The sequence below is a fragment of the Euprymna scolopes genome, chromosome 34 (assembly GCF_053919585.1).
Source record: "Euprymna scolopes isolate OS-2025 chromosome 34, ASM5391958v1, whole genome shotgun sequence".
Taxonomy (NCBI): Eukaryota; Metazoa; Mollusca; class Cephalopoda; order Sepiida; family Sepiolidae; genus Euprymna; species Euprymna scolopes.
The window spans coordinates 53771700-53796138 of record NC_136515.1 but is presented as its reverse complement, the minus strand read 5'-3'; the positions used below and the strand labels follow the sequence as shown (position 1 = coordinate 53796138).

The window sequence follows — 24439 nt, the reverse complement described above, 5'->3', positions numbered from 1 at the left end:
CATTTAATTTTCGACTTTTGAGACATTACTGAAAAGATAGTTTAAATTAAGTGTTATGTCTTCAATGAAGTTTAATATATTGCTCAGATTAATGGATTTTGTTTCTTTTTAACTGGTTTATCCACCCATTTATTTTGCTGTGCATATTTACGTCTCATAGTTAATTTAATTAACCTGAAATAGAAAATACTTAAGATAAATAATGTACAATGACTAAACTGATCTCAAGTACAAATATACACGCTTGTCAAATACGCTCGCAAATATACACGCTTGTCAAATACGTTCGCAAATATACACGCTTGTCAAATACGCTCGCAAATATACACGCTTGTCAAATACGCTCGCAAATATACACGCTTGTCAAATACACTCAGTTTAATTTTTTTTTATTTGTGTGATGTCTTTCGGCGGTCAGAGCCCTCCAAGGTCACTGCGGCAAGCGGCCTCCAGTTGGGACGGTATAGGCGGCGGCGAATCAATAGACCGCTGCACCGTTTCGCTGTCCCTTTTCACACAGACAAGCATGTGGCGTAAGCTATTGGATTCACTGCGTCTCATAGCGGTATAACCGGGAATCTGAGGTTTGTCTGGTACAGACTTCAGCCAGGTATCCAGTGCCGACTTGAACGATTCTGTTTTGCAGTTCGTGATCTCTCTGATGTTACGTGGCAGGCAATTGAAGAGCGTAGGACCCCGGGAATTTAAACTCGATTCCCTGAGCCGTCGGATCCAGTTGTCCCTGGCACTGGTAAGGGGTGGTACCACACATTTTCTGCCACGTTTTGAGATATGGTGCTGTATACCAGCGTTGGGCACCTGGTTCTCCATCATACGCCAGGTATAGATGATTAAATATCTTTCTTGCCTGCGTTGAATCGATTTGATATTCAACGTATCCAGCAGTTGCCAATAATTCAATTGACTATAACCAGTTATCTTTCTTAGAAACGACTTCTGGATGGCCTCTAATGCTTGAATATGACCTTTTCTGTCCGGAGTCCACAGCTGACAACAGTAATCAATGTGCGGCAACACCAGCGACTTCCAGAGTGTCAGCATTAGGTTTTTTGTCTCGTTTTGAAAGTGCGTAGAATCCAACTGGAAAGGCTCCGTGCAGTTGAACAAACTTTGTCGATCTGGGAGGTGAATGTACCATCAGAATCCAACGTTACTCCCAGATCACGCACAGTATCTTTGGTTTTAATTAGCTTCCCGTCTTGGGTCGAGTACTTAGATGCTTCTCTCAGGTCCTTCCTTCTACCATATTTGATACACTCGAATTTCCCGGAGTTAAACTGCATATTGTTGTCATCCGCCCATTGGTAGATAGCGTCTAGATCATCTTGGAGAGCCTGTACATCAGAAGAATCTTTTATTTTCCTGCCAATCCTAGTGTCGTCGGCAAAACTTGAGACGAAAGACGATTTGACTTTTTCGTCTATGTCGCCAATTAGTACGAGGAACAGCAGCGGACCAAGTACTGAACCTTGGGGAACGCCAGATAGCACTTTCGTCGGGGGAGATGCAGAGCCATTTACTACAACTGTCTGGTAGCGATCTGTTAGGAATGATTTAATCCATAGGATCAATTTACCTCCAATTCCAAGATGTTGGAGCTTTTCAATGGTTACTGCAAAGTCCACTTTGTCGAACGCCTTTGCAAAGTCTAGGTATATCACGTCGACATTACATTCATTGTCTAGAGTATTAATGATCCTATCATGATGGATTAGAAGCTGACTTAAGCAGGATCTTCCGGTTCTGAATCCATGCTGCCCTGGATTGAACAGACTGTGGTTGTTGAGGAATTCCACCAAGTACTTTCGAAGGACCTTTTCGAATACTTTTGTAATGTGGGATGTTAGTGCCACTGGTCGATATTGCTTGGGGAGAGATTGACCGTCACCTTTGTATATTGGGATAATGTTAGCGCGCTTAGAGTCGGCTGGGACTATCCCTTTGTCCAGTGATGCCCTCCATAATATGAATAGTGGCTTAGCCAGCTGCTTTTTACATTCCTTAAGGAGTAGTGCTGGGAAACGGTCGGGACCTGCCGCAGAGTTGGCTCTGAGTTCATCTATCGCGTCGGTCAGGTCTCTTTGTGTAAACGTAACATCAGTAAGCATTGGTTTAGTGTAGTCATCTGGTTCAGGTTCAGGTTTTGACGGTATTGGTCTAATGGGCCTACTGAAAACAGATTCGTATTAATCAGCAAGTAAACTGGCCATTTCAGCACTATTAGCGGTTAATTGCCCGGCATGATTAATGAGAGGACCTATCGCTGACTTAATACTTGAGAATTTCTTGGCATAATTGTAGAAATATTTAGGGTTGCGCTTTATAGCACCAACAGCTTTGTACTCTATATGTTAATGCAAAAATAACTGAAAAGTGAGGAAAAGATGCAGAAACTTGGGCTGCTATATCACCACTATGATCACATTTTGTAAACGTCATCGCCCATTGAGCCAACTACTTGCATATCATTAATTACGTACTCTCATAATCACGTTGACACACTGGTTCCCATTAGATCATCGAAGTTGAGCAACGTTAAGCCTGAGCAGTACTAAAATGGATGACCAATTGGGAATTCCATGTGCTGTGTGTGCTCTCTGCTTATCTCTGCATTGCTTCCAATCGTCTAACTCTTCTCGTTGCCATTGGACTCAAACAGTGATGATTCAGGAGAGGTTTGGTTGGTGATTCTGCATCCTTTGCCTCACAATTATTTGCACAGCTACTCTTAAAGGGAGTATCCATGGTCTCTTGAGGCTAGATAGAGTTATCAATTGATCGATACTCTCTGATGTTTTATACAAAGTTCAAAGTAAAAATACTCCATTCAGATAAGTCTTGTGCCATGTCCACATCTAGGGAGGTGATGCTCAGAACATTATTTCTTGTCTTGGCATAGTATAGGTGTTGTATAGAGCACTCCTAGCTATATACATCGATTGTCAGGATTTCACCAAAAATATAATTTATTATGTTAAGAATTATATTTTGAAAATTAAGTTAGGAATTTTAAGCTGAAAGAAATAGAATAAACATTAGGTTAGACCTGACATTTGACGAGTTAAGCATACGTGTGATTTAGTATATGACGTAACAGAATTTTCGAGTTAGTTAGATCTGAGATTTGAGAGAGTTAACATCCGAGATTGGTTGGTTGGTTGTTTTACGGCATATCAACCCTTTTCAGGTTATTTAATGCCGAATCCAAAGATTTTGAAGAAAAATTTTTTTAATAGAATATATTTGTTGTTTTCAAATCGGTTTCTATTTAACCCATAGTGGGGACCCTAACAGGTACTACCACTCCGGGTCAGAGTGCACCTGGGAGCAATGGCAATTAAAGGGTGGCTCTATACTCCCGAAAACCCGCAAGCTGGGGCCTCACCATCGGATATAGTTTAAGGTCATATCCAGGACCATCCGAGATTGGAGATGGATGGACATGTGGGAAGCACACATAACCGAAGAGATGGGGTAGAAGAAAACATTTGCAAGCCTTCAAGGATTTGGGACTCAACTAGACTGAAATAAAAGAATGTATTTTGTAACCGATGAATTGTGTTATCTGTTCCGAGATAATGCTTCTTTGTTGCAGCTGTCTGGAGAATCTGAGAAATGAACTATTCAACAAAAAAAGGTTAGTTCCAAATTAAGATACTGTGAATTGTCTTTGTATTACAACCTGTCCATTCAACAACATAAGACATTCATTACACGATTCTAACGAGTATACACACATCACGAGCCACACAATAAATACGGGTTTAAATAGTGAAGAACCACTATAGGCATTTAGTGACACGTACACACATTCAGATGAACCCTCTGTCACAAGTACATATCTCTGCATGCAGGTTGCTACCCCATTATATAACACAGGCTAGAACGACAAAGTTGTCACACTAACGAAAACAACACTACAGCTTTATTTTAAAATCTATTGAAAAAAAAAAATAAATTCAGGTAATTTGATTATGTAATAGAGCTGATATCTATTGTCTGTTCCCGAGGGAATGGTTCTTTGTTTGGAGGATCGAAGAGATGAACCATTCAACAGAAAAAGGTTTGTCCCTAATTAAGGTACTGTGAATTGTCTTTGTATTACAACCTGTCCATTCGACAACATAACAGGCATTCAGCTAAGCCACGTATATACGATTCAAAAAAGTATGTACGTTCGAAAATAGTAATATATATACGTATATATTTCACTCAGCGCTTCTAACGGATATAACCAAAAAAAGAAATACCCAGATTTTCAAATCGCGCGACCATGCGTCACCTATCCGATTTCATAAAAAAACCCGCAGTTAACAATATCACATGGACTCTTCATCGAACTTTCTTCTACTCGACATCATGGCGAAAAGAGAGAGAGAGAGAGAGAGAGAGAGAGAGAAGGATTGACAAAGGAGTTTTACTCAGAAATATATTTCTTACAAAAATAAACACTCATTTATTTTATAAAAAATCTCGCGTTGCAGTTTTGGCTTCAAACGTATTCAATACGTATTTTATTCTTCATAAATATATATATATATATATATATATATATATATATATATATATATATATATAGCGTGACCCACAAAAGCGTTTGCAAGCCTTCGAGGATTTGGGACTCAACTGGACTGGAACAAAAAAACAGAAAAAGAAATGAACCATACAACTGGAAAAAGATTAGTACTGTGAATTGTCTTTGTATTTCAACCTGTCAAGTCAACAACATAACAGACATTCAGCGAGGCCAAGTGTAGATGATTCAAACGAGTATACACACATCACGAGCCACACAATAAATACGGGTTTAAATAGTGCCGGTTGCTACCCCATTATATAACACAGGCTAGAACAAGTCGGTGACGTAGGGATCTATATCCCTCCTCTACTCCCAAAATATACAGAAACGCGCATGGGATATTTTTAGTCAGTCAGTTAATCTTCAGTTCGAGCTTAGAGTTGAAAGTGAGTTCAACAGACAGGCATCAGAAGATGACTTCTCGTGGAAGCAACAAGAGGTAGCGATGTATGGCAGATGAATCGATAGAGAAATTCCCACCCTCCTTCTAAGGATAGGCAGAGAACAGGGAGGAGACATTCGACCGTGAAATAAATAAAGTTCCAATTGTCCAGAGATATGGGACTTGTGTTGTTATGAGCCTTTGTTCCAGGGGAGCTGACACGGTTAAGCAATGTGGAAATAAGATATAAAGATACATTCCGGTTTGTTCTTATAAACCCCTCAAAAGGGCTTATGTGCCGTAAATATGAACATTGACTCAATATAAGCAGACACCCTATCCTTTCCCCTCCACAAACAGAACACTTGCCACATCGGGGGTGGAGCTCCTAAGTGCATCCTTTCCTGCCTTGACAGGGCACAAAACCGTCTTCAAAATCTAGTGAGCGATTTAGTGACCTTTTCAGCTCGTTACTTCCTCTTTGTCACAGAAAAGATGTTGCGAGCATATCTGCTCTATCACTATTTTATAATAGCTTGACTGAGCTCCAATCTTTGGGCCTGCAAGAAATGCACACCTAGCTGCAACTACTGCCAACAACTTCCCTCATTATCTGTGCCTAAAACCAAACAAAAAATTCCATAAGATTTCTTCTCTGTGAGATTGCAATATCTCAGTTCTGCTTCCTGGCTGACTATATGATAGTCTTCACATCCAATGTGAATAAATTCCTATTGAGCCATCCTCTTAGTTCCTATTTACAATGCCTCCCCACGGGACAGAGTTAGACACCAGGGTCGTTTTTTAACATGGAGAAAAGGAACAAAAATAAAAATTGTCTCGGTCGTGAAGAATTTCTCCTCCACTGACAGAGAACAAGAAATTGAAGTGTAGCATCTGAAGAACAGATGGTATTTATTTGCTCCCCCACCGAGCAAATTAGGCACAAGGCCAATTTTTAATGTGAGGAGTGAAGGGAGGGGGAAGGAAAAAAGGGGACCAGCTCCCGAGAGGAGGGAAATGGGAGCTGGTTAAAGGTCAAGCATGTGGGGTTGCCCCCACATCTGGTCTTTGCTAGTCATAGCTAGTCCTAGCTTGCAGCATCTGCCGGAACAGATACTACACTTTGAGATATTAAATCTTTTATTCATGTTAAAAAATACAGAAAAAAAAATCAACAATGAACAAAAAACTTAGGCACATAGCCAACTCAAAAGGGGGGATTTTAGGGGTCGTTGGTCATCCTTGTCACTCCAGAACTAAACAAAGTCAAACGTTTCTCCCAGCTAGTATCTTCTTTCACCATAATATCGCATTCACCCTTTCATATTGGGGGACGTCCTAGTAACTCCAATTTTTAAAACATTTTTTATTGACGTGTAAAAACAAAAAAGATAACAATAAAATGGTAACAATAATTCATTTGTGTCGAGGGCGGGGGAAGAAAAAACAAAAGGTGATTAGTAGGACCCTCCCAACCCCGTCTAGTTGATAGACTGCCCGTTCCACTAGGTTTGTAAAAGGAACCTCGCTTCTGCGGGTCAGTCTCTAGGTGGGGATGCCCTCTAGATGGGGGTGAATGGAGAAAAGAAAATTTTTGTGGGTAAGGGACGGAGGTTAGTTTGTATTTCTTTTTCTCCAAGATGGGTAAAATTTAGAGGAAGGGGTGAAAACAAAAATTGCAGGTAAGAGGGGATGGGGATCTTGGAGGCTTCCTAATCGGGGAGGGATGGAACACACACTCAGCTAGCTGAGAGACTACTTGTTTAATTTAACTTTACAGAACTGCGCGTTCCACACCTAGGCGGGGAACACGTATTCAAATTTCACTTTGATCTTGACCTGAAGGCCAATGAATCCTCTTAGTTAATCTAAACCCACGTTCCCCTATGACTGATGTTGTCTCACTGTCTACCTGACACTTAACCCTTATCCTTGAGTGACCTCAAGCCTTGATAAGTGTAATGAAAAAAAAAAAAAAAAAAAAAAAAAAACACACACACATACATACATAAACCGTTTTCATCTTCTCTTATAGACGCTGTTGGATACTAACCTGTCGTCCTCATTCCCTCCCGTGAAAAAGAAGAAAAATCTTTCTCGTTCATGTGGCCCACATAGAGCACCGTGTTGTTGCCAGAGGGTCCTGGAAGAAGAAAAAAAAAAAAAAAAAAAAAAAAATTAGCTTTGACTGTGACATTTTTATGCTGGTTTAGTCTTGAAAATAAGCAAAGTATGAATGTCTGAATCTCGTGGAAATCAACACCGCTAAATAAATATATATGTATAAAAGTGAAAAACGTGTGCGTGTGCTAGGATACTTCTCAACCTATATACTCAACGAATTTTTGATCTACAGATTTGAAATTCAGTATATAGGATATTCAGACATGTGGAAAACTTGTTAATCATTTTTCATCCAGAAAAAAAACGGGCTGCTCAGGCGTCAGAATAGAAAAATTGGTACATGAAGGGTCATCGGGTTTTTATCTGTTTGATAACCGTTTCACGACTGTACATGCAGGAATCGTTCTCATGACAGATTGCTTTTGTCAAGTAGATTTAAGATCGTGTCAAGCCAGCCTAATGGTTATTGTACTTGTACTGTTGTCACATTTGGGCTGGTGCATCTGCTACTTCTCTCTTACTTCTTGACAGGGTTAAAAAGGAAATCGACAACCTGATAGGTCCTGAACTGTCATCTAGGCTTTAGCCTCTGTCCCCATCGACAAAATGTTGCACTGCTCTGCCTGTTCTACAAGTACTTTAATGGTGAATGCTCTGATGAACTACAAGCACTTGTACCCCCCTCGACATGAATACTCCCGACAAATAGCTAAATCCCACCCCTTCACAGTAGAGACCCCTAGATGTAAGAAAGCCTTCTACTCCAACAGTTTCTTCCCCAGAACTGCTAAACTTTGGAACTCGCTTCCGGGATTCTGCTTTCTCAACTGTACTGACATGCAGAAGTTCAAATGTAATGTGAACAGGCATATTGCCACTCATCTCCCTTCATATGTCCCCGATAGTAGTTCCCTACTTCAAAGTGGCACTGTGCCTTGTTTGAAGTGAAAATTGAATTAAAAAAAAAAAAAAAAAAAAAAAAAAAAAACTTGTATTATTGTCTTTATATTTTGGTTTCGATCTCAGCTCCAGTAGTTTTTTTGTTTTTTTTTTTACTCACAAGAAGTTTAGTAAAAACATAATACTCGCAAGCACATGTCTCAGTTTATGTATGAATTAAAATATAATTCATATGTGTATTTTACAACCAGACAACGCCGGGTAGCCTGCTAGTGATCTATAAAAAAAAAATAAAATTCATGTAATACTAGCGGGACCTGTGGAAATTCCACAAGGGACTCATTCATGTGTAGATCTTAAGTGTAAATGAAGACACTCTGATATTATTGTAGCAAAAAGTATTTATCTAAGCTAGCATGAATGCCCAGTAAAGCCCGGTCGTAAAGTAAACTAAAATATGATATTTTAATTCTTGCAGATTTCATATATCTTCTTACAGAGTTAATGTTCTATCGATTTTTATGTTATAAAATTGCGATTTCCAAAATAAAGAATATATCCATATGACTTGGGTGCAAAACCAAAATAAAAACTTATGAAAAAAAAAAATATATATATATATATATATATATATATATATATATATATATATATATATATATATATATATATATATTTAAAATATAATTATCCACTGACACGTGTTTCGTCGTCCACGACTCATCAGAGTGGCTGAATCTGATGAGTCGTGGACGACGAAACACGTGTCAGTGGATAATTATATTTTAAAAATAATATATATGTCACTCCCCATTAAAAGGGGGTACCAGATTGGTCAATGGGAAAATTATTCCCAACAAGCATTTAGGTAAAAATGCACTTTTGTATAAATACTTGAATTCATTCAAGAAAGTATCGTTAACAAAACCAAATAAAAACACACACATATATATATATATATATATATATATATATATATATATATATATATATAACTTGAGTTCCTTCAGCCATAATTGAAACCGAAACCAAAACTTATGAAGAATTCTTGATAAAATTATTTATCAAAAAAATAGATGATTTAAGTGCCATCAGCTATAGTCGAAACCGAAGCCAGAACTTAATAATTTTACCAAGAATTCTTCACGACAAAAAATAGAACATAACGATTAAACGACCCGGATGTAAGTGTGACACACAAAAGAACACACGCTATCATACTAATATATAGATATGGCAATGATAACGGACATTGAAATGCTAAAAGCGAAAGCTATTCTACTGTTTCAGCAAAGCTTCAATTCTTTTTTTCTTTTAATTGTATTTTCACCCCAAACCAGGCACAGTGACATTTTGATGTAAAGAACTATCTGGGACATACTTTACAGGGGTACTATGTAGGGTGTTGAGCAGCAAGATGTCCGTTTACATTACACTTGAACTTCTGCATATCAGTACAGTCAGAGAAGCAGGGACCCGGAAAGGAATTCTAAAGTCTAGCAGTCAGAGAGAAGAAACTATTAGAGGAAAAGGCTTTCTGGTATCTAGAGATACCTGCTGTGTCAGGGATGGGATTTAAGCTGCTTGTCGGGGATATTTATGTTGAGAGAATACAGGGCTTGTAGTTTGTCAGAGCTCCTACCATTAAAACACATGTAAAGCAGGCTAAGGGGAGACAGTGCAGAACCTATTATGTTGGCAACCCCCTATAGAACTCTGTCTAAGAGTAAGAGACTAGTAGCAGTTGCACCAGCCCCAATGTAGTAACTTTCTAGCACGGTAGAGAAAAAGTCCCTCTTTTTTTGCAGCAGCATTGGCAATGCCCTCAATGTATCTGTCCCAATTCATGTTCACAGAACATGAATTGGGACAGATACATTGAGCTGAGGAGTTTGAATTAAGTACTTTCAGGTAATGTATCATTATCAATGGTTATCAGTGATTGAGAAGGTTTCTTGTAATCGGTATGCTCATCTCTTTCAAGTGAATTCAGTAACAGGTGCATATTCCAGGCATTATATTGGATAATCCAGGTGCTCGGGAATGACGTCAAAAAAGTTAAAATGGGGATGTAGAATCCCTGGAGAGCGAGACTGACCAACATTCCAGACAATGCATGGTAGAATGTTTAACATCATCTGTGCCAATAAAACAGAGGAGCAGACAACAAAGGAGAAGCAGCAATGACAGGCGAATGAATAGATACATTGTTTCCACAAAAAAAAAAAAAAAAAAAATTCCCACCATGCATGCCATCACTAATTGTCATAACTCATTCTGAAACTGAAAAGGTTATTTTGAATAAACAAAATATTTTATAACCAGTTATGTGTTTTTATTTTGCTGCCAAGTGTATATATCGAGACAATGACAAAGTTTGATTTTTTAGAAATTATATAAACTGAAAAATATCTTTGATGACCGGCTATAACAAACATATAACAATTATTCACATTGGAAAATTTTAATTAAGTTATTTTATGTCGGACTATTATCGTCATCTTTCTTAGATGTTGGTTTACAACATTTCGGCCAACTATTCCTCTGGCCTTCGTTAGGTGGTAACCGTGACGGGATAGGAACTCTGAATCTCCTAACTGCATTCTCAGCAATTACTGCCATCCATAGTTGTTGTCTCACCATGTTTTTGGCCAAGTAAGCCTCTAGCCGACTTTGGGTAGGATTGAAACTGAAAGTTCAGACAATTCTTACCTGGAACTGTAGAGATTCAACAATAAAAGCCAGAGGAATAGTTGGCCGAAACGTCGATAACATTTAAAAAAGATGAGGATAATAGTCAGCAATAAATGAATTAATAAATAATACTCATCTCAATAATGAATTCCGATTAAATAATATATATGGAAAATTCATATAGAAAACGGTCTTTGATCCACAGTGTAAATTTAATTCCTCAGGGTTTTTCATAAACGAATTAAGTATTGCAAAATTATTAGTCATTTCCATTTCTAAATTTGTCAGAGGAGGATAATCAGTTTGGATTATCTGGACTAATATTCTCATCTCGCACAACATTTCAGATGATGTAATCTCCGGAATTTGCACGGAATTTCAAACAAAACTCTTTAAGTGACACTCTCATTCCGTTAGCTATAACTGGAGACTGAACGTTCGTTATTAAGCCATGGTTATAATCCTTTATTAAGTTATGGTTATAAAACTTAACGCGATAGACAGAGGCTACTAAGCTAATTAGGGAATGCATAAAACTTAGGAATATGACAGTTAATCAATACAAAACTCTGAAAATGCGACAGTGATACATGTTCATTCGCACAATTCTGAGGCAGCACGTTCAGGAGTGCAGAATACAATTTGAAAGGAGATTGTCGGTACATATCTTAAACACCGGTATAATTATGCAGAGAGTCTAATGTGAATGGATATTGTCGCAGAATTGTCTGTTTAGCTGCAGTAAAGGACGGCATTTAAGCATTGTGGTGGGACAACAACCATGAAATAAAATGGAGGCAACAGAAGCGACTTACATTCAGGCAAGTAGACAGATCTAATCCAAGCAGATCAAATACTCCAGAGGGAACAGGGTCGCGGCAGGGATAGTAGTATCTAGTAATGGCACAATGCTGAAGACGGCTAAGAGAATCAGAGAACAACTTGCCAACTCCGACGAACACTAAGATTCGTATTCCAAGTGGGGATGAATTATTACCCTGTAAAGCCTAGTCAGCAAATGCCATTCATGAGGAATTTGGATTCCTCAATATATAAAGGATCTGCAATATATAAAGCTTCGGGTTTGTTTTACTGTACACAGATTCGAAAAAGTTGTCAAAAAACAAATATATAACAAATAAATGTTATCAAAAGGCAAGATAAGTTACTTTTCTACCAAACTGGATATATTTTTCGTGTTTTTATTCAATGTAACATGTTCATTCAGCTCAAAAAACGTACAGTGTTTACCGATGTATTGGAAAATTCAAGATGGCGCCTCATTCCCTCTTTAACACGGTAAGTTTGGGAAATAGTGTTATAAATAAAAAACTGGACAAAATACTATTAAAATCCTGCTGAATATATGTCAACCTATGTCACGGTAACATATATTGAGCGAGTTTTTAACAGTATTTTATCCAGTTTTTTATTTATAACACCTTTTTCCAAACTTACCGTGTTAAAGAGAGTCAGACGCCATCTTGAATTTTCCAATACATCGGTAAACACTGTATGGTTTTCGAGCTGAATGAACATGTTACATTGAATAAAAACACGAAAAATATATCCAGTTAGGTAGAAAAGTAACTTATCTTGCCTTTGATAACATTTATTTGTTATATATTTGTTTTTTCACAACTTTTTCGAATCTATGTGTACAGTAATACAAACCCAAAGCTTCTTATTAACCCTATTGGATATATAAGACAAGTGGTCATCAAATTTTAGGTCGTTAGTTATTATTACTCTTCGATTATTATTAAACATTGAGAACGTGTCTTGAAACCAAATCTCATGGACAGGAACAGGAGAGTGATATTTAGAGGAAAATAGCATAACTGTTTTTGCTGGGTTGGATATGAAGTAACCTACGACCAGACTGCTGATGTGGTATCGAATTAATAAATTAACATTTTAATTTTCGATGCAACCAATTTATTCACAATGTAAATACCTTTTTTTTTTCTTTTTTACATGGAGTTCACCACATATCAAGGCCCGATGGCCACTCAAGGATAAGGGTTATTGTGTGTACAGTAATCAAAGGGATAGTGTAGAGTATTGGAGAATTGGTAAGGTGTCATTACTTAGGGAGGGGGTGGTTCATTAGGAATTTGTTTGTGTTGGACTTGAAGACATCCAGGTTGAAGTCAGGAGGGAAACAGGCAAGCGGAACAGAAAAGAAAGAAGCTTTGTTCATGGTATCTACGTTTTGATTTACGTACAGATAGAGAGTGGGGAAAATTACTAGTCCAAAGATCAAATTCAAGATGGTGATTCAGAATCTTTATGTAAACTTGCATGGTTGTCTTTATCTAGGTACATAGAACAAGATAGCCAAATTACAAAATGGCAGACTAGGTATGCATAACATCAGTGTCCTTTAGCTAAGCGACTTTAAATGTCGGTCACCTTGTCCTGAACCACTAAGACAACAAAATGAAAACTATGTTTATGTAATGATAAAAAAAAAAAAAAAAAAAGCTCAGGTGTCATTCTTAGAATGACATGTTCTGTTTCGATTTAAAAATGCCAAGAAAATTGTCCAAGTTACAAAACAAACATTCTTTTTTTTTTTTTTTTTGTCAACCAATTAACTTAAAATGGGGAAGAAAATCCACAGGGATTCGACAGCTTGTGTTTAATGAAAACACTGGGAGAATAGTTTATTATTTTATTTATTTTTTTTCAATTTTAAATAGATGTCTATAATTGTTTGAACGGTTAAGTGCGAATTTAGCGATGGGACAAACCATTCATTTTTTTTTTTTTTTTTTTCTATTCTTCATTTTTATTCCAGAACATTCTGTAAATGAGAAATAAATCATACTAGGCAACTAGTTCATGCATTAAATGGATTGACAAAACAGAGGGGGAAAGACAAAAGACAAAGAAAGGTAAAAAGTTCAACATCAGTATTTTAAATAGCTAATAGTGATGGGACGATACAATTACAGATTCTGATTTAGCCTAGATATGAATTTAAAAGACATCCAGTGGTGAGGCCCCCATTTGGGTGCAGTGGGGAATGTGGAATTGCCCATTAGTTACCATTCCTCCCAGGTTCACTTTGGCCCAGAGTGGCAATACCTATTAGGGCATCTAGTGCTACCAGATTAGGCTAATCTGAAGATACTGGCTTCCTGACCAAAAATGCACCAAACATTACAGGTGACCCGAGGAAGCCTGTAAATATATATATATATATATATTTACTTGGGAGGGGGGGGGTCACAACTTATGAAGGCCTGAAGGCCACTCGAGGATAAAGTTTAATGAATGTAAAGTGGTAGTGAAATAATCGTTAATGATGTAAGTTGGGTGAAATTCGATTATTTATGAGGACGACTTAACTGGAACTTGTTTACATTAGATTCGAATGTCACAATGTTGTATTTAGCTGGGAAGCATGCCAGCAAAACAGCGTTCCAAAGGCGTGCAGTTCCGAGAAAGAAGCTTTGTTCATGGAATCTGCATTTACATTCAGGCACAGATACAGAGTGGGGAAAACCATATATAGTGGTTGTGGTCAGTCGAGAGTTTCTTTGACACTTCCTCCAAAGGAGAAAGCCGGTTCAACCCGCATAAGGTAAATGCTGTACAACAGAGTCCGCTTCTAAAATCAAAATTCTACTCAAGAAAAAAAAAAAAAAAGGAATTTCTTCCTTTTGAAGGTAGGTAGTGGTTTATGTTGCCTATCTACGTTTAAATGTAGACTTTTTTTTTTTTTTTTTAATTTGACGGTCTTTTTACCATTTCTACTTTATGTATGTATTGTATCCAAGATTTTGATTTTCATCGATATTTTTCATACCATTTTTTTTCTATTCATTCATTAATGCCATTTTTACAGGACAATTTGTTTCCTAACATTTTTATGATTTATAAATTTTATTTTTCTGGGAGTTAGATTTATCATTCTAATTATTATTGCCAGATACAGCAATAGAAAATTTAGTTTCATGCCTTGTCGCGAGCGATTTCCATAAAAACAGTGAAAAGCAAAAATCCAAACGAAGTGGAGAAGGAAAGAGGGTAGCAATTAGAGTCATTTACTTTTTAGCAGTTGTCACCTCACAATTCCATCACTACAAAGTTTCATCGGTTGATGATCAGTGATGTTTTGGAGTTTTGTAGATGTGTGGACGCATCTCTATTAGACACCGTCCGTTCTTTCGTCTGTCACACGTTAGTTTGAAAACTTATTTTCATCGTTAAACGTGCAGATTGATTGGCTGCATCTTAAGAATGAACTCATCCGCTCTGTTCTTTTAATGATCGACAAATTCGGATTTAATCGCAGATTCGTGTCAGAAAGGTTTGGCCTTCATTCAATAAATAGCTCGGGTTGAGAAGGAACATTTTCTGTCATGATTTAACAAGAGACCATGGGAAAGGGGAGGGAAAAATTGCCAAGAAAAAAAAAAAAATTAATTACTTAACACGCACAAAATCCTTTTTAGTAAAAACATGTCTGGACAAATTGTCTGGACAATGAAAGGAAAAATGTTCCAAGAAAAAAATAAATAAATAAATAAACCGAGCCTGTACGAGAGTGTCGTCCCCTAAAAAATGCGTGTTTTTCACTTTTTTTTTTTTTTTAATAAAAGTTTTTTCCGACGATTTTGATAGATTACAGACTTAATTATGCTAGTAGAAAAAATTAAAAATTTAAGAAAAATTAAAAATAAAGGGGGGGGGTCACTTTATCGTTATGTTCTAATCACGTGACACGTCTGTAAAGAAATGGACAGTAAGTCAGGTAGCAAGGTAGTAGAATATTATAACGAGAAAGTGAACCCCCTAAATAGTCATTATTATTATTTTTTTTTTTTTTCAAAATTTTGTCTGCTAATATGATATTTAAGTCTGTAATCGGTACTTGTATAGTTTAATCAAGACATTAAAAAAAATGAAAATATCAAAAACAGTTTAAATTGTACGTATCCGTTATGGAATGAAGTTCTCCGAAAAAAAAAAAAAAAAATCACTTAATTTCATCAAGTAGTTTTTTTTTTTTTTACTTTTTACAGGGAAAAAACAATTTGTTATGATACCGAGCAAAAGGTTCTATTTTTAGGAAGAAAAGATAGTATTAAAAGATGGGGAAGGAGTGTCGGCGCTTTAAATTGAGTTATCTCCTCATGGCGTGTTCTAAAAATCCAAACAAAAATTTAAAAATTCAAAGATGACTACCTTCAACGTGCTGTCATAAAAACATGTTTTTCTGCTGTAAAAAAAAAAAAAAAAAAAAAAAAAAAAACTCGATCAAATTAAGTGAAATTTTTTTCCGGGGATCTTCAGTCCAAAACGGATACGCACAATATAATCTTTTTTCGATAATTCTATTTTTTTAATGTCTTGATTAAACTGTGCAAATGTTTTCTAAGTATCTGTAAGAATTACACAGTCATAGTGGATGGTGTACAGGCTCGTAACTCCCGCATACTCATATTTTATGAGCAATGCTGCTGCTGCTGCTGTTTTCTATGTCAGCATCTATTTCATCTAGCACTTACCGTTAACAAGTTTTTTGTTTTTTGGGGTTTTTTTTACCTTGAAGTAGTATTTGTTTTTAGTGTTGGGACGATTAATCAAAATTGGAAATATTGGAGCCTTTTGTGGTATCGGTATCAGAAAAAATTTGAGCCAATGCCAAAACAGATCCCTTAAAATTATCTTTTATTTAACTTTGGGTTAATTTTGGGTTTTTATTTAATTTTCTGCTTGAAGTAATAATAAAATAAATATTTATCGATTTAAACTTCCAGTGAGACTAAAATCTCTAGATCACCCCCTTCACAAATGTGTTTTTACATTTGAGAAAATATCTGCACATTTAAGATGTGTTTTATGGTAATCAGGACAAAATAACACTTTTATAGTTAAATATTTAGAAATTTATAAAGAATCGGAATCGGGAAAAATATTGGAATCGTCCCATCACCATTTTTTTTTCTTTTTTTTTGCTAAATTGGTCATACATAAATAAAACCTGACAAACATGTTTACACTATGTCTTAAAAAAAAAAAAAAAAAAAAAAAAAATGATGACACTAAATGTTCTAGAGAACACTGGACTGACAATTACAGTGACGTACACGAGCAAACGTGGTGGAATGGTAGCTCCGGACATCTACATTGGGTGGGTGGGGGAGTCCAATAATATCCAAACTATCTTCTTTCTTATAGTTCAATACTAGAATTTATAATCGAGTTTTTGGTTATATAATCAAGGAGTTTGGTCCCAGACATCACCAGATTCTGCACATGAAGCTAAAAAACACTTGCTTCTCTTATGTTGTCCTTTAGTTCTCACATTCCAGGATCGATGTTTCTGACAAAGAGGGAAGAATTACTGTTTTCTGGGCCAGAATCTATTCCATCTAACACTTATCGTTTGACAAGGTTTTTTTTTTTTTTTATCTTGAAGTAGTAGTTTTTTTAAGCTTCTTTACATCAAGTGGCTTCATGCTTCGTTTGGAGCGATTTCCATAAAAAAAAAAAAAAGAAAAATGAAGATAAATTAACTATACAATCAATCCTTGCAGTTTGTCCAGAGACTCATTTACGTTTAAAGTTTAATAAGTTGGATATTGACCGGGCAATGCCAAAGGGGTGCTGGTCAACGATTATTATTATTCAAGTCAAAAAGTTTTGTTAGTTAAAATATGTTTTAGAATAAAAATATTCAAGTATTTATTTACATTTAATAGTTACCAGAAATGTTAATTTAAAAATATCATAACAATTAAATTGACAACTTAGAAATAATGACATGTAAAAACATCAGGTGATTATCTTAGTAACATATACTAATGACGTCATCTACAGGGGGAGACGGTCTTTTTTGAGATACATAGAAATTAGAGTTGGGAAAGGGACAAAGACAGTCTTCAGATTAAGACGGCTCCAAGTAGAAGGGGTTAGAAATGGCGATAGTTAGAATCAGCATTGAAACTTTCCAAAAGGGGGGGGGGCACTCTGAAATGAAAAAAAAGTTGCCAAAAGTAAAATCCAGAGCTCTTGTTTCTTGGGGAGAATTTCCATTGCAGTTTTCCGTTAAACAAGACCAAAGATGGACCAGATATGTTCCCGATTGACCTGAGGTTAAAACCCCAAATAAGTTATTTTTCCTGTGTTGTAAAAGTATTGTCTTGTCCTGTCATAAACTGTATTGAAATGTATATGCACACACAATGAACTCTAGAAAGATGATCACAACACTAGACGGTCAAAGACGAACACGCTGTATACACACATGTATTAGATATCAAAAACACCGGTATATATATATATATATGGTGCTTCTACAGAATTGGGACGAGATTTTGTAGTCGATAAATGGAGTTTTGAGATAAAAAATAATGGTTTCAACTGATTTTTTTGGGGGTCAATTCTAATAAGTTACAATGATGGTTTCCAAATTATGCAGTCGAAATTATTGAATTAATAATAATAAAAAAAAACTTTAGTAGCAAGTGAAAAATTGCCGCCATCTTGTTTAAATAAAACGGAAAATTACCTTTTTTGAATTCTGCGTCTTACGATCGTTTTCATCAAATTCTATTTTCTATTTTCTTTAAATAATTTGATATCTTATCGATTTTCGTAATTTTTTGTTATAATCATCTTAAAAATACGAAGAATACATAGATACTATTGTTTTCATGTGAAATTCAGTTTTACGATTTCCGAAATTCCGCCCAATAGTGCAGAAGCACGATATGTATCAGACTTTCTACCGTGAAGAGGTTATTTATTAGCGAAACATCGGACGAACAACAAATAAATAAATAATGATGATTTTTCAATTTTCTCTTTTAAATTAAGTGTCTTCGAAACGTGTGACCATCTTTCCCTTTAAATTCCCGTTCATAAACCAGAGCATACTACACGTGGATCTACCGAAACAGGATGTACATTTCTTTTCTCTTCTGCTCCAAGGCATTGCCTCCGCCATAACACCAAAATGAAGAAAAGATGTTATGTAATGGATGGCTGGAACCATCCGATACATAACTGAAAAGAAAAACTTCTTTAAAACAAGATAATAAAAAGATTTAAAAGGTGGGCATCGAATAATCGATTGTCCACCAAAAAGTGATTACGTCGTAAACAGAGAAATCGGACGACGATTTTTTTGTTTACAAAACAAGGGAACGTGACATTCCTTGTAAGTTTGGAATCTATATGAATTTAGCATGAGAGTTGGATTCACGTGTATAAATAAAGTCTATAGTCGGTCAGCTGAAGAGAAATCGGTCACGATGTCTCTAGGTCAAGATGCGGCGAAAGACTGTCAAAACGTGAACAGCAGACACGTGCACCATTATCGAGCAGTGTGATCGACAGGTAACGTGAGTGGAAAAAAACAAGCAAAAACATGCTAATATAAGGTGATTTTTGGAGTCTAACCAGAAGAGAAGAGAGGAAGGAGCAGAAGAGAAGAAGAGAGAGACGCCGCTAAGATTCGTGCGTTGTCGAGAGCATAACATGTCACCCCCCCTCTCCATCATTGACACGACAGTAAGCCACACTCTTAAATTTTGAACTATCAGAAATCTCTATGTAAAACGAGAAAATAATTTCCAAACAAAATATATTTTTATATAAAAAGCCAGTGTGTCTTACGTCTTGATTTGGTATGCTGAGTTACGTCTGACCTTTGTATGCATGTTAAATCTCTTTTAGTCGGAATCGTTGTTATGACAAGCAAATGACAGCTACAGAAAGCTGAGAGAAAAAAATGCACAGTCAAGGGGGAAATAACTCTTCCGTCTTAGCCGTTACCATAACAACCAGAAAACTAAACAACATAGACGATCACTAAAAGACGGCTACTTGATTTTTGTTGCAGCGGGGAACTAACTAACAACGACCGTTCCCAACCTAGGGGTCCTGGCGCTATATAACAAAAAAAAAACTTACGGATTGGACTTCCTACTCTGAAAAGGCTATTTATTAACGAAATATCAACAAAAAATAAATAAAAAGATGATTTTATCATTATATTCAACACATCAAGGTTTTTCAAATTTCTCTTTTAAAAAATATATATACTAGCATTTCAGTCCGGCGTTGCCCGGGTGTTTGGAGGTGTATGTTGAACATAAAAAGGCGGTTAATTTTTTTTAACTTTGACCCCTATTATGACCCCTTAACATTTATTGTTTCGGGCTCAAATCAAGTTATTAAGTTAGATCCATGTCCAAGGAATCTATATCTAAAATTTCAAGAATTTAGACCCAAAATTGTTGGAGTTTGGTAGACTTCTCAAAAGGTCAAATCATTGAACTTTGACCCCTTAACAGTCAAATTTCTGGCCGAAAACCGATCACAAAGATTTTCCCAAATCTCAGTACCCTGTATATCAAATTTCGAGTCTGTAGACTTAATATTGACAGAGTTATTGCGTAGGGAAATGTACACACACACGTTCACATTTATAGATATATAGATAATAGATGTACATAAATAAAATATCAATACGAAAAATAAATGTTTATATCTTTTCTGTATTTATTTCTTATGTGTTGATGTGTAGGAATACAAAAAGTCTTTTGAACCTCCCCCCTCCCCCTCAAAAAACGAGAATGTTTCTTTCAAAAGCACATCATTTGACTGATCCTTCGGTCTCCCATATATATATATATATATATATATATATATATAATTATTTACTATAATAATTATTAAATACCTACAGACACTAGTGTTTCATCCTTTCGAGAATCATCAATGCAGGATGTCACAATTAACGCCAGTCGATAAATTTGAACCCGGTAACAGAAGCCATCTCTGGCTTCATTATCAAAGATCTAATCCATTCAGCTACCGTATGTAATGATAGCGCTGCTCTTTCGTTTCAGTAACTTTTATATAGACTCTTTCGTTCCGGTTTCGTGATCCAACTTTTGTATGCACTCACGCATGCGCATGGCAATTAATAAATCGGGGCACCATTATTCAGTTCCCTTCTTACCAAACAAACACACGTGTTCCAGTCTTATTCTTAAACATCCATGCACAACACAGTATGACATGGTGGCAGCGTTTGTTTGGTGGTTTGCTTAGACCCACGAGCGCTAAACAAAGCTCTCATACAGCCATACCACCAAATTCCAACTGTCGAGGAGCTCAACCATCTATTAGCAGGAGCAAAATTCTTCAAGGTTGGACGCTTAATCTGGGTATTGGTCTATAAACCTTGACCCTGAATAACTTTCCAAACACCATTTGGAAGGTATTGTTTTGAACGACTTCCATTCGGTTTGTGTGTCAGTCAGGACATCTACCAACTCGAGATGGACAGAATACTCGAGAAATGCACTGGTGCTTGTGGTATAGCTGACGATATAATGTAATTAAATCCTTCTTAAGTAATAGAAAAATCAAAGTTGTCCTCGACGGTTTTACATCCAAACAATATGACATAAATGCGGGAGTACCTCAGGGGTCTATCCTTGGACCTCTATTATTCCTAATATTCATAAACGACCTCCCTGATAAAATTGTTTCGGAGATGGGTATATTTGCCGATGACACCACTCTATAACAGATATGAGGGGAAAACAAATGAACACATATCCAAGGAAATGGCAGAAACACTAGAGGATGACCTCCAATCTGTAGTGGAATGGGGACAAAAATGGTTGGTCACATTCAATGCTGCTAAGACTAAGCTTGTTTCCTTCAATAACGACAAGAAACCTTCTCTACCACCAATAGCAATGGCCAAGAACCCATTACCTGAAAGTACTTCTTTTAAACTCCTCGGCCTAACGTTTACAGGGAATATGAACTGGAATAGATACATTGAGAGCATTGCCAAGGCTGCTGCAAGGAAGGTTGGCTCCCTCTACCGTGCTAGAAAACTACTTACCCCTGAAAGTATCCTATACCTCTATAAGGCAACTATTCGCCCATGTATGGAGTACTGTTGTCACATCTGGGCTGGTGCATCTGCTGCTTATCTCTCGCTCCTGGACAGGGTTCAAAAGAGAGTTGCCAACCTGATAGGTCCTGAACTGTCATCTAGGCTTCAGCCTCTGTCCCATCGACGAGATGTTGCATCCCTCTGCCTGTTCTACAAATACTTTAATGGTGAATGCTCTGACGAACTGCAAACACTTGTACCTCCCTGACGTAATTACCCCCGACAAACCCGACAAGCTACTAAGTCTCATCCCTTTACAGTAGAGATCCCTAGGTGCAAGAAAGCCTTTTACTCCAATAGTTTCTTCCCCAGAACTGTGGGTCTTTGGAACTCCCTTCCGGGATTCTGCTTTCCCAACTGCAATGATATGCAGAAGTTCAAGTGTAATGTTAAACATCTTTCTACTCATCTCCTTTCATAATGACCCTGCTAATTAAGTCCCTAATAGTAGCCCCCTGCTTCAAAGTGGCACTGTGCCTTGTTTGGTTGGGGTGAAAATTGAATAAAAAAAAACAAAAAAAACAAATGATATCACCATATATGGGTCGACAGAGCAGGAACATGATGAAAACCTAAAACTTTTCATGGAAGTCGCTACCGAAGAAGGCCTTACCTTGAACTCTGAGAAGTGCAAGATCAAATGCCGTGAAATATCCTTTTTTGGAAACCTGTACACACACACCGGACTAAAACCAGACCCGGCGAAGGTACGTGACCTACAGAAAATACCTGAACCACATAAGACGGAGCTACAACAATTCTTGGGTATGATGACATACCCGTCTCGTTTTGTCAAGGACTTCAGTTCCAAGACAGCAGTGTTGCGTGACCTATTACGCAAGGACTGCTTTCCAGTGGGAACCACACTATCAGGAAGCTTTCAAAAAGATAAGTGGAGTATCTGAAACGTCCCTGCTCCACTATTTTGACCCTAAAAAACCGATATACATGCACTGTGATGCGAGTTTACATGGAATTGGTGCAGCTCTGCTACAACCAGATGAGGAGGGCAATCTATCGCCTGTCACATATGCTAGCAAGAGCCTCACACAGAGATATGCATGTACTGAACGTGAGCTACTGGCCATCGTATTTGGCACACAGAGGTTCCACACATACCTCTATGGCCACCATTTCCAAGTTGTCACTGACCACAAACCCCTCACTATGATCGACAAACTGCTCACCTCAGTCCGGCACGTCTGCAAAGAATGCTAATAAGACTCCAAGGATACAACTTCAGACTCACATATAACAAGGGATCTGACAACATCTTGGCTGATGGATTATCGCACCTACCACCACCTTGTAATGCGGACCCTATCGAACTTGATGTCCAGGTTGATACAGTTCGTTTTTCCACTAATTACATCAAACAGCTAAGACAGTGTACGACAGCGGATCCTCTGCTTAACCAGCTGAGAGAGACCATCATCATGGGATGGCCAGAGACAATCAAGCAGCTTCCCACTGACATTAGAGTGTTCTGGGGCCTAAGAGATCAGCTCTTAATTGATGATGGTCATTTTGATATAAATACAAAAATACCTGCTGTAATTAATTTCAAAATATATCTCTACTATTACATAAAAGGAACCTTATGTGCGAGTGTTTGTGAGAATTCATTTCTATCTACTCCAAAACGACTGGGCCGATCTTTATGAAATTTCACAGAAATGTGCTTTATGTATCTGCCAGTGTTCTTAGGTTTTGTATCGGATTGTCTGATAATCAATAATCGAAAAAAAAAAAAAAAAAAAAAAAAAAAAAAAAAAAAAATGTGATTCTGATCAAAGTTAACACTTTTACAACCTAACATCATGAGTACATTTGAGAAGTCTTATTACCACACAAACAGAAAGGCCTGGAATATATAGTCAACTAGATTCTTTTATATGACAGGAGTGCATTCGCAATGAATATTTTTGTTCAGAGCACAATTGAACCATGATACTTGACTTCTTCATTTTAAACTTAAATTCAAGCCATTAAATAATATTTTTTTTAATAAAATCAACAATAGGTTCTCTACAGTGCAATGTAGACTACAATATATAATGGACTAAATCACTGTGGGGAGGCATGTGAAGTTTCCTCCTGGTACACTGCGGTTTACAGCAGGCAATCTATTTCATTGGAAAATTAGCAATTTCACCAATTTTGATGACAAAAATATGGGAGTGTGAAACATTTGTGGATCATTGTTCAATCCCAGGCAACCTCAAGTCTCCCTGCTAGTTCTAATTATTTTATAAAAACTAAAAAAATTATTTTAATTCAATAAATGTTCAGATAAGGTTTTGCTTTGTGTTATTGTTGATTTAATGTGCGTTTGCTTTTACCAATGTTATGCATAATTCATTGAATTGTCTGCCCTTGAAATTCTCCAAAAAGGAAGCCAAAAACAAATTGTCCTTCAAATCTAAAATGTACAAGTGCTCATTTTGTTTATAAATAATTGGTGCTTATTTAGAATTGCACTTATTTAGAACATAAATCAAGAAAAACCTTTATGGTGTACCTACTTTCCATGGCATAAAGAGGTCATATTCCAAAAATCAAAAATTGATCAAGTAGTTGTTTATTATTTAAGTAAATCAAATTTTACGATTTTTAGAGCGATTAAGTACTTTTTAGCAGCCATTGATGAACAGTTGTTTCTGGAGAGGTTGTTAAGGGGGAGGTAACCAGGGATGGATTTTGAATTCAATCAAATTTGGCTACTGGTTTCACTCGAATTGAGCAAGTAATAAAATTTGATTTTCTTAAATAAAAACAAAACTACTTGATCAAA

At 36.7% G+C, this 24439-nt stretch overlaps 1 protein-coding gene across 2 annotated transcripts in view; it reads right to left on the bottom strand.

Annotated features, from left to right (window-relative positions):
* LOC145259202 (uncharacterized) overlaps positions 1-24439 on the bottom strand; it is a 90789-nt gene that overhangs the window by 3781 nt on the left and 62569 nt on the right. For both annotated transcript variants that reach the window (XM_080117033.1, XM_080117032.1), the window contains exon 2: positions 7039-7128. In XM_080117033.1, the coding sequence (XP_079973159.1) occupies positions 7039-7128 (90 nt within the window). The remainder of the gene's footprint in view (positions 1-7038; positions 7129-24439) is intronic.